We start from the raw sequence: 17,313 nt of genomic DNA, 5'->3' as shown, positions 1-17,313 counted from the left end.
AAATTCAGCCATCTCAATTATATTTTTTGTGTAAGGAATCTCAGGAATTGAATTCTTTTAACGTAATTTCTCAGACTGACCCTCTGAAGACAATTGATGGCATGGAATCTTCTCCTTCTCCTTCCCATATTTTACCGTTAAAATTTTTAAAAGAGCTCTCTACTATTTTAGTACCTGATATTTTATTAGTAGCTAAGATCTGATCTTTTCTTTCCTTCCAGGATGCTAAAACCCTTATTCATGCCTTTGTTCACAGCCTGTTGACTATTGTATTTACTCATTCAGTTGCTTGCCCCAGAAATCAGTCGAGTAGAAAATATGATCATATGTCTCCTGTTTTGGTTTCCTTGCACTGGCTATCTGTGGCTTTCAGAAGTGATTTTAAACTTTTATTACTTGTTTTTTTCACCCTACAGTGCATTCAGAAAGTATTCAGACCCCTGCAGTCTTATGCTATAATTAAAAAAATCCTTTTTCCCCTTATCAGAGGGAAATACCCCGTAATGACTAAGCTAAAACAGAATTTTAGAAATTTTTGTAAATTTTTTAAAGAGGAAAAACTGAAATATCATATTGTCATAAGTTTTCAGACCCTTTGATTATAACACTTGAAAGTCAACTCAGGTGCCTCCCATTTCTCTTGATCATCTTTGAGATGTTTCTACAACTTGATTGGAGTCCACCTGTGGTAAATTCAATTGATTGGACTTGATTTGGAAAGGCACACACCCGTATATATAAGGTCTCAAAGCTGACAATGCATATAAAGGCAAAAACCAACCCATGAGGTCAAAGGAACTGCCTGCAGAGCTCAGAGACAGGATTGTGTCGAGGCACAGATCTGGGGAAGGCTACAAAACATTGTGATGCATTGAAGGTTCCCAAGAGCACAGTGGCCTCCATAATTCTTAAAAGGAAGACATTTGGAACAACCAGGACTCTTCGTAAAGCTGGCCACCGGGCCGAACTGAGCAACTGGAGGAGAAGGGCCTTGATAAGAGATAAGAATCTGATGGTCACTCTGACTGAGCTCCAGAGATCCTGTGTAGAGATGGGAGAAACTTTCAAAGTGCTTTATAAATAAAGTTTATCATTATTATTATATTATTATTGACAGTTTTCACAGCAGGCAAACAAAACATACTAAAAGGGCAAACACACCAAATTTGTTTGAATCAAACCAAAGAGGTTAGGTATGAAAGCACCCTTACCTACAGGTAAGGACGACATTATCGCACTGAGATAATGATTAGAGCAATGTTACGACTGGCTTTTTTTTGTAACCGTAATCGAATTTAGATCGTGGAGAGGGAAGGCCAATGTCTAAATTTGATTAGCAATCCAACTCTGAAGCTAGGCCACCAAAAGGAATCCTTTATCACATCAAATTTTATGTGAGTGGAGGAAAAGGCTGTTTACATGGCATCTATTATAAAGTTTTTTTGTGTTTTTTTTTATTTTGCTGTGTGAAATGTAAAAATAATAAATGCAAAGTACTAAGTCATCCGTGAACCAGACCAAAGTAAATAGAGTTTTCACCCACTGGTGTGCACTCACGCTGATTTAACCTTGGACTCATCTGACCATATGAGATCACAGCAATCACACTCAAATCCAACACAATCAAAGCTTGTTGACTTTAATTATAGGTTTGCTTGAGATTTAATTGTGTTTAGCTTAATAGCAGAATGCAATAAAGAAGAAGTTGAAAAAATAATGCAGCATGAGGAGAAGGAGGAGAAAAATAAACTATGCAAGAATGGAGAAAAAGTCAAAAGAGGACATGGGGGGAAATGACACCAGCAACACAGATTGTGAAACACAACGATCGCTTGGGAAAAGGTCAACTGAGTGGCTGATTTTTTCATAATGTCAACATATTAAAAATGTATGTTACATGTTCCAGTCTCGCAAATTTTAAAGTGACATTTCAGATGTGTATCCTGTGTTTATTTTGTTAAGAGTATATTACAGCTCATATTGACTCTCAGACCAATCAGGATTTTAAGCTTGTGTCAAGGAAAACAAAGTTGTCTTTGTCAACTTCATTCACTCTTCAAGTTCAGCCTACTTTATCTGTCTTTTTGTGCTGACAAATACATTTCCCTTAACTTACATTCACCATTAAATTAAACCCGTCACAAGGTCACAAAGAAGGAAAGCTACTGTGTTAGTGGTTGATTTGAGGGCTGCAGTAGTTCACTAACTAGCCCAGCAAGTAGTCGGCATGTCACCGAGCTTCTGGCACTGCCTATTTCACAACCACATTCGGATAAACTCTGCTCTGCCACTTTCTGGTGTGACCTGATACAGTGCATGTAGGTTAATTGGCATATAGGTATGTAGAGGTCACTGTTGATTGGCTTCAGTGTGTGTCATGTCTGTCTTGAGCTTGCAACTATGTTCAGAGTTGTGCAAGGTTCCAGGATATGAATCCTTGCACCCTTTGCAAGTTTGTGATGTCAGCTTGAGCATTTGGACAGTTACAGTATACTCGTACCCGCTCTCATATTGTCTTGTGCTTCTAGAAACTGCTTCATACACTTTGCAGAATTATTTAACATTGTTTATTTTTAATAGTTGAAAAATCTTCGGCATATTTAAAAAAGAACATGACCTCGTTAAATGCTGCCATTTCAAAATCTCCCCCACAGGAAAAACAACAATGGGATTAGTTTTCAAGGTCCTTTAGCTAGCTGAATCAGTGGCTGACTGTAAAAGCCAGAGGTACATAACCTACAGATTTCATTCAATAATCACTGAGAGGTTAATACCTGCTGTGACCTGCTTGGAATGAAAATTGTCTTCCAGTTTGAGCTTACACCAATAATCTCAAACTGTACCTACTGATTAATTAATGATTTCTTGAATATATTATGCTATATTAATATGCAACATATATATAATACATATGTCGCATGTTATTGACCAACCTTGTGTGTACAGGAGGACTGATCTAGAACTTTGAGGGTCACCCCGGGTCGTGACATTTGACTGAGGGCCAGTCAATAAGCCCTTGTTATGACCTCTGACCCTTTGCTAAATGACTATATACATAACATAAATGATTCTGCATCTTTCTCTTATGTCAGGCCAATTCACAGAGATTGTGACAATAGCGGAATGGTGTTTCATCCCTGAAATCTAACTCAGACAGATGGTGCTGATTTCATTATAATCTTAAAGGTCAGGGGAGGGAGGAGAGGAGAAGAGGGGAGGTCATGATGGAAGAGAAGAGAAAAAAGAGGAAACATGAGAAGATATACTCGGGCTAGTTTGTTCTGCCTTCCACTCTACTCCAACTGTCATCTTTCTTTAGTATGGATTGTCTCTTGCTTTCTGTTATGTTACAGCCTCTTTTCTGCCTTTCTTCCTCCATCATTATCTCTCACCATTTCATCTCACACTACCCCCCCCCAAACACACACACACACACACACACTCTCTCTCGCCTCTGCCTTGGAAAGAGACGATCCAGAAATAAGGTCATAAATAAGAAATCAACGGCCTTTTCTGTCCCACCACATTACAGGTTTTTGATGTATGCTTTCTGCAGTAGTATTACTCACCAGCCTCAAATCAATGCTCTAATCTCCCTCCCTGCCAGATTGATTTCAGTGGCAGTGACAACAGCGCAGAGAGGTGCAGAACAGATCTGCACACTGTAGGCCAATTTCCCAAATACTGGCAAATTAGAGTATTATTGGTTTCAGGTGCTTAGGTAGATTAAGTAAGATGCCAAATAGGCACAGAGGTGTGAAGGCATAATATATCTGATTTCATATTTTGGTACGTCTTTAGATCTCTTTAAACTGACTGGTCCATCCTTAAAAACTCATGTTGTGTGGCCAAATGTAGTTTAAACTGGTAAAATTTGATTTTAAACAATAATCAAGATCCCAAATTTTGTGTTTTAAACCATTTGAAAAAATAATTAGGGTATTAGCGTTAAGCTCAGTAAAAAGCAATGTATTACATCCTCATCTGCTATTGAAGTACTGCATTTTGAGTGCTCTGCTCCTTTGTTTATTGCAATATAATGTTACCTACCCATTATCTCAATTCAGGTGACACATACATTAACTGATTTCGCCGCTCAGAACTAGCTCGTGTGTGTCTCCTTGCACTGAAAAGTTATTTAAGCCAGGCCTGAGCAGCGGTAGGTCCTCCACCTCATATAATTCGTGGCGCAAGTGCCCTGAGAGTTAAAGCTATGAACCCACAGTTAAGGGGTCTCTGCAAGTGCCTTTTGTGCTCATTCAGATATATTGCGCATCAAATGTGTTAAACCTGCGCTTTCTTTTTTGGCCATGGGGGGGCAGCCCAGCACGTTGTATACATTGGCAAATTACAGAAATAAATACAGATTTACCCCAATCTACAAACCTGGGGGAGTATTGTGCTTCATCCTCACCCAGGGAGACCAGGAAAGAAACTTTGGTGTAACAATTGAACAGCAGTTCAAGCGGCCAAAAATGTCTACACATTGACACAATTGGATTCACATAAGCACCAAAATGAAATTAGTAGTTCCCTGGCCAACAGCCGAACTTTAAAGAAATTTCTATTCAATCTCCCTCAAACAGGAACAAAAACATACACTCCTTGGTAACGGCAAAAACTGGATGATTTTACCTGCCACGACTGTATCACCTCTTCACGAAAGCACAAAATAAAATGCTGTTGGTGTGAGAGGCCTTCTGTCATCTCTACCATTGACTTAATTTTTTACAGTAATTACTCCAAGATATTACGAATTCATCTAAAAATGATACATAGATGTTTACGAGCTGCGTGTAGCATCTGTGAATGTGAAAGGTCAAAGTGAGTGCTGTGAATGCTATATCACCTGACCATGTAGTGAGATTGCTGGCAGTCTGCCTTTCACTCTCAGTCCAGTCTTGGCCAGACTGACCTCCAACACAGTCGACCTGTGAGGGCCTACAGAGTGTGTGTGTGTGTGTGTGTGTGTGTGTGTGTGTGTGTGTGTGTGTGTGTGTGTGTGTGTGTTTGCATCTCCGAGTGTGATTTGTGCCACTGAGCGGATGAACCGGGTACTGAGGTTGTCGGCCGAGAGGTTTGCTTAACCCGGAGACAGACTTGAGGCACACTGGCCCGGAATGAAGCAGGTCAGCTGGAGCACAGACACACACACACACAGATAAGAGAGAGCGCGAGTGAAAGAGATGTATGTTATACTGACCTTCACTTTGTCCTCAGTTCTTCGGCTATGGACCAATAAGCCCTACTGTTTTTTACTTTATGTTATGTTTGTTTGTTTGCTGTTTGTTTTGAGGAAAGGCGTGTTTAGCTCATTTTATGCACAAAGGGAAATTAAACATACCTTACATAATGTATAAACAACGGGAAAAAATATAAAGGAATACAGCATAGGACATCAGACATTCAGTAAGACACAAATTTAAGTTGGACTGAAATTTGAATTCTTCTTACTTTTTGTGTGATTAATAAACATTTTTTCGACATGATGTGTTTGCGGAAACAGCATCTAAGCTTCAAGCTTCGGTGTGGGCATTTCCTAAGGCGTAGAGTCACAACTTCAATGGTGCACTATTGACTGGAGAACATTACACTGTGCAGCCTGTGAATTTTAATAGAAGGATTATTTTTTCCCTTTTTGAACAAGTCTCCATGGTTATCAACAATTTAAACTCAATCTACAGGAAGACTTATTATGCTGTTCACTTTGTATTTTACTCAGAAATGGGATGCTAGCCAGCTAGGCTAACCAGCTTTCACTTGCAAAGAGGACACTGGTTGGCCTGGCTTGCCAGCATTAGCAATGATTCCCACCAGAAATGATCTGTTCGCCCCACATTATAGATGGAAGATGTCTAGCTTGCATTAGCTGTTTCGGTAAGGGCTCAAGAAAACTAGTCCTTCAACCTCAGCACTTTGTACATTACCCTCTAATAGAACCCACTATTTTGCTGTCTTACTTACATATATTGATAATGTTCCTTAGCTCTTAGTTGACACGTATTCTGTTGTAAAACTGTACAGAGCACCACAGGGTTAGAAAATAAGATTTTATCTAACATTCTTCTCAACCTACATGCAAAACTGTTTCTTGGGTCTTTCTTGGGTCCGCCATTTACTCTCTTACGCCCCCATGATTCAAACTAATTTTATGCCTGTATTTTTTATTTCACTTCAGCTTTGGACATTTTATTGTGAAAAAGTAACTGGAAACAATCAGCCCCTTCTTATGCAGTAAAGCCATCATTCATTGGTTAATTCAGGTCATGTGAACAGTGGAAATGAAGCACAGGTGAGTCTTATTTATTTTTTATTTTGTTTGAGGAAGTAATTTAAATTCATCAAAAGGTTGCCAATAATTGTGTCAAGCGTACATTTTATATTTGTATTTTTTATTATGTTTTTTTATTAAGTATTCTGATTATACAAAATTGGTTGGTTTGCATTCATTTCCGAAGATATTCTAATTTCTGTACTTAAATTCAAGCACGCCAATAATTTCAATATATATATATATATATATATATATATATATATATATATGTATATATATATATATGTATGTATGTGTATATATATATTCATTCAAAGTGTTTTAGCTCTATTATGCATTGTCAGCTGTGAGACCTTATCTAGACAAGTGTGTGCCTTTCCAAATCATGTTCAATAAATTGAATTTACTACAGGTGGATAAAGATGATCAAGTGAAATGGGAGGCACCAGAGCTAAATATCAAGTGTCATAGCAAAGGGTCTGAATACTTATGTCAATGTGATATTTCAGTTTTTACTTTTTATTCAATTTTCCAAAAGTTCTAAAATTCTGTTTTTTTGCTTTGTCATTTTGGAGTATTGAGTGTAGGTTGATGAGGGAAAAAATGAATTTTAACAATTTTAGCACAAGGATGCAATGTGAAAAAAGTGAAGGAGTCTGAATACTTTCATCAGTGGAGTGTATTTGTAATGTGTATATGAATGTAGCTCAGGTTAAATCAAGCATGTGATGTCCCTTGGTTGATAAAGCTGATTCCAATTATAGTGTGGCACTGAGAAACACAATTTTCTTGCAATTGCAGCAAGGGCTGTATTTCCTGTGAGAGTGATACAGTCTAGGTATGGAATAAGTGGATCAATACATCAATAATCTCAGCACTAAAAGTAGTAGTTGGTTAGCAGACTGAGCTGCAGTGATGTTATACTCAAATAAAAAGCCAAGTCGAAGCCCTGCCAAATCCTCTACCTGGTGAGAGAGAGGCTGAATTAGTGACACTGTTTGAAACAAGCTGACACTTCACTGTGAGGGCAGAGCCAGACAGTGGCTCTCTGTGATTTGGACAGTGCTTTTCAGTATGGCGTGCCAGAACAAGCAGGGATCTCCATAAATGTTTGCTCACACTGCAGCCAAAGGTGTCCCAATGATTTATTTTTTTACCTCACATGGCAGGTGTTGTCAAATCAGTGTGAAACGCAAAAGGTTGCATGGAGTCATGGATTTTTAATTTACAGTGTGGACCACGAAGGTGTGTGGTGCAAAATCAGATATAAGGCCTGCAATGGCATGGGGGGGGCACAACAGGATCTGACTAAATGAATTGCTTCACCCTTCTAAGTACCAATCACAATCCAAAGGCGCATAACTGAAATCTGTTGAAAACAAGCAGGAGAAGCGTAGGCATAAAAATGGACATGATGTGTTTTGTTAGTGTTACTTTGGTACACATTTATTTTGAAAATTGCTGTCAGTTTGGAGGAATGAATTCAAGACAAAAGGGTAAAATATGAGCAGACTTAGGCAGCAATAAAAGCAGAAATACAGAGGCAAAGCTGATATAAAAGCAAAATGACCATATGAAACACACACAAGAATACAACAACACAAAACAAATACAACATTATTTTTTTCTGTTGAAGACAGTTTTAGTAAGGCGTTAAAAGTCTAAATTCAGGTGGACTGTTACATAGTGTTAACTTTAAGTTTGACAACTGCTTATGGGCAAGCACTGAGGGTAGACATTAATGCAGTCCTTCTTTATAACATTTAATTGTCACTGCAATCAGGAAAATAAACTTTACCAGGAAAAAAGCTAGTAATTAGAGCTGGATTCAAGATTATTTTGTTTTTTTTTTATTTCTAAGGTCATGAATGATCTTTCATACTCAACTCTTTTATTTTTTTAAGCCTGGATATGGAGATTTAAGGACCCAGTGTTGGAATGACAGGAAAATTAAATACATGCAGTTTAGTTTGCCTTAGATTTAAATGTCAAAAATGACCAACAGAGGCCAGCTATCTTGAGACATGGGTTGCTATTAATCTATGGAAAAAAGCTTTGAAACTCATCAAGCTCTACATACTTTTACTGTTTACCTGTGTTATTCCCGAGAACCTCATTGCAAAATGTATCATACCCACGAATAATCAAACTTTCTGCTCTTACATTGGAATGACATAACTGCAGTAGTGGAAAAAATACAATACTTAATTCTAATCTCTTTTGGCTGTGTTCCTACAGATGACAGCAGAAGCCATTCTCCGCCTGGTGAATGATCCTGTGCTGCCATTCTACCCTCTGGACATTGCCCTGGATGTACAAAACAAACTCAAAGGTAAAACTAACGATGATAAAGTATGATGGTAGTGATGTTGCTGATGTTAATGTGCAGTGTTAAGGGGGTCTGGTGGTGCAGGGTGCAACAGTTTACTTCCAACCCAGCGTTAAACAGCAGACAGTCGGCAACAAACTGGTTAATGTAGTGGAGCAACTAGCAGCTCAAGAGCCAGACATTTCTGTCAGGGGTTGGGGGGTGAAACCAAAATGGATCCTGAAGAGAGTGAATGTTGGACTTACATTCGCCAGGTCGCCAGAAAAATGACTCTTTAACTTTATTAGGTGATAATAAATTAAACAGATTGTTACAGTGGCATTAACACAAGAAACATAAGCATTAGATGGTCATTCATGGTTGAAAGCGAGCCAACGGTTTTTTACGAGATTAGCTGCCACGTTATATGGAGGTAAAACCATAAATGAACGGACCCAAAAGTGTTGCCAAAAAGTGTGAATGCACAAAACTACAGCAAGTACGGTAGGTTAAAAGTCTTCCAAGTAAGCTCAGGTTTGTTTACATCCTGTGTGATCATCTGACCCCTTCTGTTCTTTGCCCCAGTGAATCTTGCCATGTTCCCAGGCCTCAGACCTTTTTCACAGCAGACATTTGACTTGTCATACAGGTGAAACAAATTTCATTAATGATGGCTCAATTTCATCATGTTTCCCAGTGTAAGCCACGACAGTGAGCCAACATACACAATACCAGGACACTGGAACTAGCTCACCTGAATGGAATGCAGTTGTTTTTAATGTTATCAATTGCACCTGTGCTTCTCCGGCTATGACATACCAAAAATGCAAGCTGTGTAAAAAGGACTTGCTGCGTGGCAAGTACAAACAATAGAACCAGAGGACAGAGCTAAGAATAATAATAATTTAGTTGCAAATACTGTAACTGTAGCTTTCCTTTAAGGCGCAGGAGAGTCCAAAATTTGGAGCACAAAAAGCCCTACAGTTTACTTTGCAGCAATTCAGGATAAAATTGGGTAGAGTGTGCAGCTGTGTGTTCATATGTAGGCTTTGTGTTTAGCTGCTGAGTACAGCTTATAATCGCCATGAGACATAACAACTCGTCGGGCCACTCCATGTGTTTAGACCTACAGTGATGCAGTTGCATATACAGTCAAGTAAATTGAATGATGATGACGGAAGCGTTTTTGATAGGGGTTTGATTCTGCACTGAGCAGCAAACGAAAAGAATCTTGGATTCTAGATAGAACACTGCAGCATGCGCAGCATAGCGTGTGTGTGCTCGGTGGCTGCTGTCGTGGACTTTTATGCAGAGGCATAACTCATCTTCACTGTCCAGCCAGCCAACTTCAGCATCAATCCCTAATACACACTCCAACAAACACGAATACTCGCGCACAGACACAGAGGCACAATGACATGCCGCGCGCGCACACACTTGCGCACGCACGCACGCACGCGCGAACGCACACGCAAACACACACACACACACACACACACACATATAAGGAACCCACGAGTGTGCACATAACTCCCAGACTTTCAAAAAACACTTTTGTGGAATGTTTTTACATGGTTACACACACACACATACATCAGACACACTCTCTCACACACACACACCTTTTCCCTAGACTTTCTCTGCCATAAGAATGATTTAGTATTGATTCATCTGTTGAGATGAACATATCGATTTTTCCTCCTATGATTCCACAGCAAAATGACCTTGATTCCTGCATGTGTAAAATTCAAACGGAGTGTTGAACATCTTTTCTTCTTTCTGCTGTAACCTTGGACCTTCACAACCAGCCTCTCCATTTCTTCTGGTTGCCATTCTCCCATTCCTCTGTTGTCACAATTCTACTTCTCCTTTTTTTCATACTGAAGTGTCCTTGGCTTTTGCTTGTTTCTGCATTGCATTCTGCTCTGTTTAGTCAATTGTGAGAAATTGAAATTGTTACTCTTCACGTGGATTTCTCTCCATGTGATTATTAATATTTTGCGTTCTACAAAATCGTGTGATCACGTGATGCCATCCACACCTGGCAAGTTATACCTGGACAAATATACCAATAAACACCTAAATGAAATGAACTTGTTACGCAAAAGGTCCTAAGGGATAACATGGGATAACATGAAAACTCCATTGATTTGAGCCCGGGGCAGTATGGCTGTGAGGCAACAGCGCTAACTGCTGAACCAACATGCTTCTCGGAGCTACAGAATCACTAGCACAGCAAGACACTTTCATGGATTGTTGTCAGCGGTAATCACTCAGACCTCCTCAAAATCACAACATGACACAAGGATTAAACAGCTGGGTGTCTTCATTAATCATTTAAATATTCTGACTCGTCTCTGGGATCAATCAGTAATTAACTGTCCTCTATCGACCTTATACAGTTTGCCCATTTCTTCGTTTTCTGTTTTTAGTTTTATCTCTTAATTAGTAATTAATACAAATCAAAATGTATTTCTTCCACTCGGTTGTTGATGTTGTTGCTTTGAAAAGCATGTGAATATACCCCATTAACTGAAAGTAACCTTTTTAATTTATTAAATAAAGAAAATATAGCATATAGTCAACATACAGTAATAATGGAAATTTCTGTGCGCAGACATAGACATAGTCTTACATAAGCAGAGGTATATGTCATGTAAAATATCAATCATTCAATAAATCAATAACATCTTCTCTTGAAAGCATATTTGGGAGAATATATATAATAAGCTATGCAAATATTTCAGCTACAGCAGGCCTACAGTGAAATTTGGGGCATCGTGTATATTTTTAGGGGCACCACCTTGGCTAGATGAACTGTAGGTTAGGAGAATGAAATATCAAATAATTTTTAAGCTAAATTAGACATAGATTGTCAATACAGTCACATGTTCAATTCAGGAAAGCTGTCCCCAATGTATGAGTTACACACACAATCAGCCACAACAGGTAACTGGTTTTAATGTTGTGGCTGATTGGTGTAAAGGGATTTACATATTTATAACCCAAAGCATGCAACTTGCATAGTAAGAGGGATGCAGCACTTTAGTCAAGGTCTGAATTGAACCCTGTGTAAATTTACATTGCCAAATATTCAGCAGTTAACATGCTGTACGACCTCTTACGGCCTTCTGAGCCAAAATCAGCTTATTCAGTCACACTCTCAGAGTGTGAAAAGACTCTGTCCTTGAATATTAAGATGACCTTTGAAAGAGGATGCACAACAGAGGCTTTGATACATTTAGCCTGCATGCTGTCTTCACTTGCAAAGTCAGAATAAACAAAATGCAATGATACTTTTGCTATGCACCAAGGAAAACCCACAAGTACAGGAGTTGACAAACAGAGCAAAATTCATGAATAGTTAATCAATTCAGTGTTTAATTTGGTCTTTTCCGGATTAGTCGTGGATTTACAATAAGAAAATGCAGACTGCAGAGAATTCATTCTTCATGCTTAGATAGAATAAATCTATATACCAACGTCTATCAATCATTTACACACTAAGATCAGAGACTGACAGGGATGGAGACAGAGAAATACCCTCCACTACATGTACTGTAGCTCAAATCTCAAAGCTCATTCATTGTACCACTAAGGCAATTGCTCAGTGGCTCAGGTACACTGGTTCTGTCTAAGCGTGTAAGCACCATCCCATTAAAGCCTAGATTGAGTGGTTATGCTTCCCCATCTGAGACTAATAGACAGATTATGACCTGAGAAAGAGAGAGATGACTGATTATGACACCTGCCTGTAGCCTCTGTCCGTTTCTTCATCACTTTGTCCCTTATTGTACTCTGTCTCTATCAATTCAACTCAAATGCACTGTATTGGCATGAAAGCTACAGCTTCTTGGCAACTTTGCACATTAGTGTCGAGTTGAAGAACGGTGCCACAAGTGAGTGTCATTTCATCAAGGCTAAGAGGCCTCATCATCCAGCCAAAACACAAATGACATAGCATGGAGGTATAATTCAGCATGAAGCAGAATTATACCACCAGTTAGCAACATGATATAATAGAACTTAATCAGTGTTTCTGTGGGATCTGTGCTCTGATTATCTAGATTACTGGTCTACAGTATGACGATCAAAGTATTTTATTATTCTCAGACATGACTCCACCTGATTCCTCACTCCACTGTCTCCCACTGGCTTCCAAAACTCAATGTGAACCACCTATTTTGGCAAATAAGGTGGGTAAGATCACAACAGCTTCAATCTTTTAGTTGCACTATATTCTAGTTCATTCCACAGGCCCAGAATTTACAAGAATACAACTACTGGTTGACCATCCTTAATTCCTTCAGCCAAACATTGTGTTCATGCTAAGCAATTTCTTGTTGTCCTAACCAATCAGTAGTGAGGAATGTGTCCGGCTGATTTTGGTCGACATGAGAGCTGCGGTAATGGTTGCTAGAAGCAGTTGAAGTTTTTTTTCTGGACAATCAAATAACTTTTAGTTGTTGTTTTTCAAGTCAACTTAATAACCTGTGCTGCAGCATTGATTTCATGCAGACTTGTCTCTTTTTTTGCTGCCATGGATGTAGGCTGGTAGATAGCTACAGGAAGATGACATTGACGGTTTTGAACAACAACAGACCTGTTTGAATCACTGAACACATTGGACATGTGGGCGGTGATTCGGAGGTCTGGAACCACGTTAGAGACAACGTGTCCCCTGATCCACTCCAAGAAAATGCAACGGTTAGTGTATTTTATGTAATAAAAATCAAAATGCTTTAGCCACTTTACCCAATATATTATACTGTATTTTCATAATAGGGGTTAAAACATGTAAAGAAGGATAAGTAAAAGATTATATAAAAAAGCATCCACCAGTACCCACACTCAACAATGTGTTTTGCTTCATGTTACTCCACTTGGATGTTTGAGCTTCACTTGGCAGAATGATGTGTTTGATATTAGAAGGCTGTTTTCACATTTGTATACTGAAGGGGGAAAGTTTTGCTGTGCTGTCCTTAAATCTCAGTTTAAGAAGTGAATGTACAAGCATGATTTTGTGGCATCGTTGTGGAGATTTTGCTGATTATTGGTCAACTCATCAGAAAAACTCAACTCATGGAGAAAGAAACTATTTATTGAAGCCCGGCCAAGAAGAATGGAAAAATTACCAATACAAGTTTATGTGCATGATGCCATCTCCATTTCAATGCTCACTTCCCTGTGCTCTGTCTTTTAACCCCTAGCATATTGTACCACAAATACTTTACGCCCAGAAATGGTCAAACTCAATGCCTCCACAGTATGTGGACTTAGTGTATTGGTTCGCTATTCTATAAACAGGGAAATGTTCTTACCCTTGTGAGTTCAGATCACGTTGCATGTAGCCTTCAGTATAACATCAGCGCATCCTGGTCTGCATCCTAACGCAGCCCGTTATCTGGCTGTGCCCACGGATTCTAGCTGACCCCAATCTGTGGCTTCTAGGGAGGCAAAAACAGCCATCTCCTTTGACTTTGGCTACTACAGCAACGCTGCTTCACTTTTATCAGAATGGCTCTGCTTTCCCCAAATAACCTCAGACAGCTGCCCAGCATCTCAAGGAGAGAAGAAAGTGTGCCTTTCAGAAAGATTTACTGCTGCTCTGCCTGAGACCTCAAGGCCCACACTTGACTTGCGTAACTCAATAGAAAATTCCATAACAATCATAACTAGTCTGGAAGCCAATGGTGGTCCAAATACATCATGGTCCAGTAGTTAAACTTTTGAAAAGAAAAATATTAAATTTTAAAATATTAAATTAAAATATTAAAATATTGCATATTCATACATTCTAGGTTATCAATGAAGGAAAAGGAGTTGAACTTTCTTGTGAGAAGAACTCCCCTACAAGTGGGACTTCAAAACTGTGCCCAAATTGACAATAAAATGTTGGGACATTGGCAAAAAAGCAACAAAAGATAAAATAATACATTTAAGAAATGCAGTGTGTGTGCAACAGTGTAGGCTACAAGTAAAAAAGGTCTTAATCTTTCTTGTGAAAAACAGAGTTTGGTTGACAAAATTATCTCCCCACAAGGTCCATTACAAGCTTTTCTGGAGGATACAATCATATCACACTATGCTCCTCAGCAGACGAAATTTGCTCTTGGCATTGTAGATGTTTTTTTTCCTAGCACTTCAACTTTACTTCTCAACCGTGTTGGCATAAAACTTTAAATTGAATCTGCAATTGCATGACCACTCTACAAACTCCATCTGCTGAGGAAGATAGTGAAATATGATCAAAACCTTCAGAACAGCTTCTAATGGACCTTGCAGTAAGATTATTTTGTGAGCTGCTGTTTACAAGATTAAGATCAAATGAACTCATCTACAGTCTGAGTGCGCTCACAGGATACTACATCAGTGTTTTATGTTTACACACCATTTTAAGGCCAGGATTTTGTTTTCTTAACATTTGGTGACATGTTAGTGCAGAGTTGGGACATTTGTAGCAATACCTCAGGGCAAATATGTACCAATGCATTGAGATTTGTATAATGTAAGCATTGTGAATGAAGTATGTATATACTGTAAACAGAGGCCAAAGTCAAGCAAGTAAACATTCATTTCCTGTGGGTTAAAACTATAGAATGAGATGCTTAGGTTGCTTTATTACCAGCTGCAATAGCGTAGTTGGTATCGTATTCACTTTGTGAGTCTGTTTGTGTGTATATGTGTGTATGTGTATTTGTGTGTGTGTGTGTGTGTGTGTGTGTGTGTGTGTGTGTGTGTGTGTGTGTGTGTGTGTGTGTGTGTGTGTGTGTGTGTGGTAGTTTTGAGTACTTTGACAAGTGTCTGTCTGTCTGTACATCTGTCAGTCTATCTGTCTGTCTGTCTGTCTTTTTGTCTGTTTCTCTGTGTTTTTGTCTGTCTGTCTGTTTGTCCGTCTGTCTGTGGACAGATTTTGTCACTGCAATAGTGTCACAACCGTGCAAGATGCAGTCACAAGACTTTAGAGGTGTGGCCCAACCCATGGGTCCCAGGAACGTCAACATGTTGACAGCCGTCGTGGCTGGTGTGATACCATCACAAGATCGTCCGTAGTTTTACCTAATGTCGTAGAGTGGACGAATGATTGAAACTGCGAAACATTGATACTCAACTTAAAATAAATGTGGGAAAAGGGTGTAAAGTGTTGGGCCAATGGCACCAAACCTACTTCCAACCCCCCAGCAACCTTGCTGGGACTACACCCATCACCTGCCAAAGCATTCAAAACCAAGCTGTCGTGGCTGGTATTAAGATTAAATAAATCTCTTGAGTTGTGTAATTTTAACAAAAGATGTGAATGGGACCAGATTAGTGGGGTTCTCATTTCTGGATTTATGAATAGGTCACCTTCTCTCCTATCTATACCTCTAGTCTTCAATCTAATTATCCAGCAAAATGTGGTTCTTTGGCTTTGCCACTGAGACATACCTAACTAAAACTCCAAAATGTACATCCGAAGTCGGTTTTAAATGACAACTATGTGTAAGAAATAATCCATTCATATGGGGCCATACATTTACTTTGATTCCCTGAGTGTATATTAGTAATTCCTGGCACTGACAATAGCCTATTCTAGTGCTGTTGAGGGCACTAGAATAGGTTATGAAATGAGGTCACTAGGGAGCTAGCTTTATTACCTCCGCGATGGAGGTCATGTTTTCACCTTTGTCTGTTTGTTGGTTTGTTGTTTATTTGTCTGCAGGATTATGTAAAAACTACAGATTTGCAGCAAACTTGGAGGAGGATTGGGGCATGGGCCAGGGAAGAACCCATAAAATTTTGGTGCAGATCCAGGAATTATTTATCACTTTCCTAAACATTGTAAGATAGGGCATTTTTCGAATTTCACGTCAATATTTGACCTTGGCAGAGGTATGCGCTCTACTGAGTGCCATTCTAGTTGTAATTGCATCTTCTTTTTAATACACAATTAGACATCATGTCTCAACACTTCATCCCCAAGTGTAATTTTCCTTATGCTTACATTTTGTTTTACTATGTTCATAAGCTGTGTATAATCAGAAAGAGACTTCTTGTGACAGATTTTGGGTTCTTTATTGTGGTTATTAAATTGGTATTAAATTTAATTCCAGGTGGCATTATAAATGTCTTAAAGTTATAAATTTGACTTTGTGAAACGTGCAGATACTCTCAATGCTTTATACCAAGCAGCTTCTGTTCAACCAGAAACAGGTGGGAGAGGGCTCTTATCTCCGCTGGTTAAAAATACAGAGGCACCAGATGGAGAAAAAGAAGAGGAGGAGGAATAGGACAGTGAAATAGATCCTTTTTGATGTGTGTGTGTGGTAATAGATAGTGAGACATGATAAATAATTCCTGTGGTGTGTTACGATTGCATGTGGTTTAGTTAATGGCAGTGGTTGCAGGGTAAAAAGCTGACATGCAGATAGAATTTGAACACCTTATAATTTGAATCAAAATAATAGGACAAAAAAGTGAGCGGATGTAGGATGGGCCACTGATTCTGGGAGTATCGTTCAGTACTGAAAAAGCACCATTTCACAGTTTTCTTCCAATTTTCCTAGAATAGAAACAGAGTTTGGGATACTAGATAATTTAACAATAAAAAGGGTTTAAAGCTGCATTAATCAATATTTTTATATGAAGAATAGATCAGCTTTTTATATGTAATGTGAAAGGAGTCACTCATAGTGACGGTCCCACTGAGAATTATAACCTGACTCTGCAGTTCTCCTCAGTTCTACAGAAT

At 38.9% G+C, this 17,313-nt stretch overlaps 1 protein-coding gene across 1 annotated transcript in view; it reads left to right on the top strand.

The window, feature by feature from the left end:
- The window catches only part of LOC120790382 (inactive N-acetylated-alpha-linked acidic dipeptidase-like protein 2), a 458,890-nt gene that overhangs the window by 411,719 nt on the left and 29,858 nt on the right, over positions 1–17,313 (top strand). The window contains exon 14 of the mRNA XM_040127816.1: positions 8,513–8,606. Within this exon, the coding sequence (XP_039983750.1) occupies positions 8,513–8,606 (94 nt within the window). The remainder of the gene's footprint in view (positions 1–8,512; positions 8,607–17,313) is intronic.

Source organism: Xiphias gladius, chromosome 6 (assembly GCF_016859285.1).
Source record: "Xiphias gladius isolate SHS-SW01 ecotype Sanya breed wild chromosome 6, ASM1685928v1, whole genome shotgun sequence".
In the NCBI taxonomy this organism is placed as follows: domain Eukaryota; kingdom Metazoa; phylum Chordata; class Actinopteri; order Istiophoriformes; family Xiphiidae; genus Xiphias; species Xiphias gladius.
The sequence above is the reverse complement of the archived record's forward strand: the minus strand, read 5'-3'. Positions and strand labels throughout refer to the sequence as shown.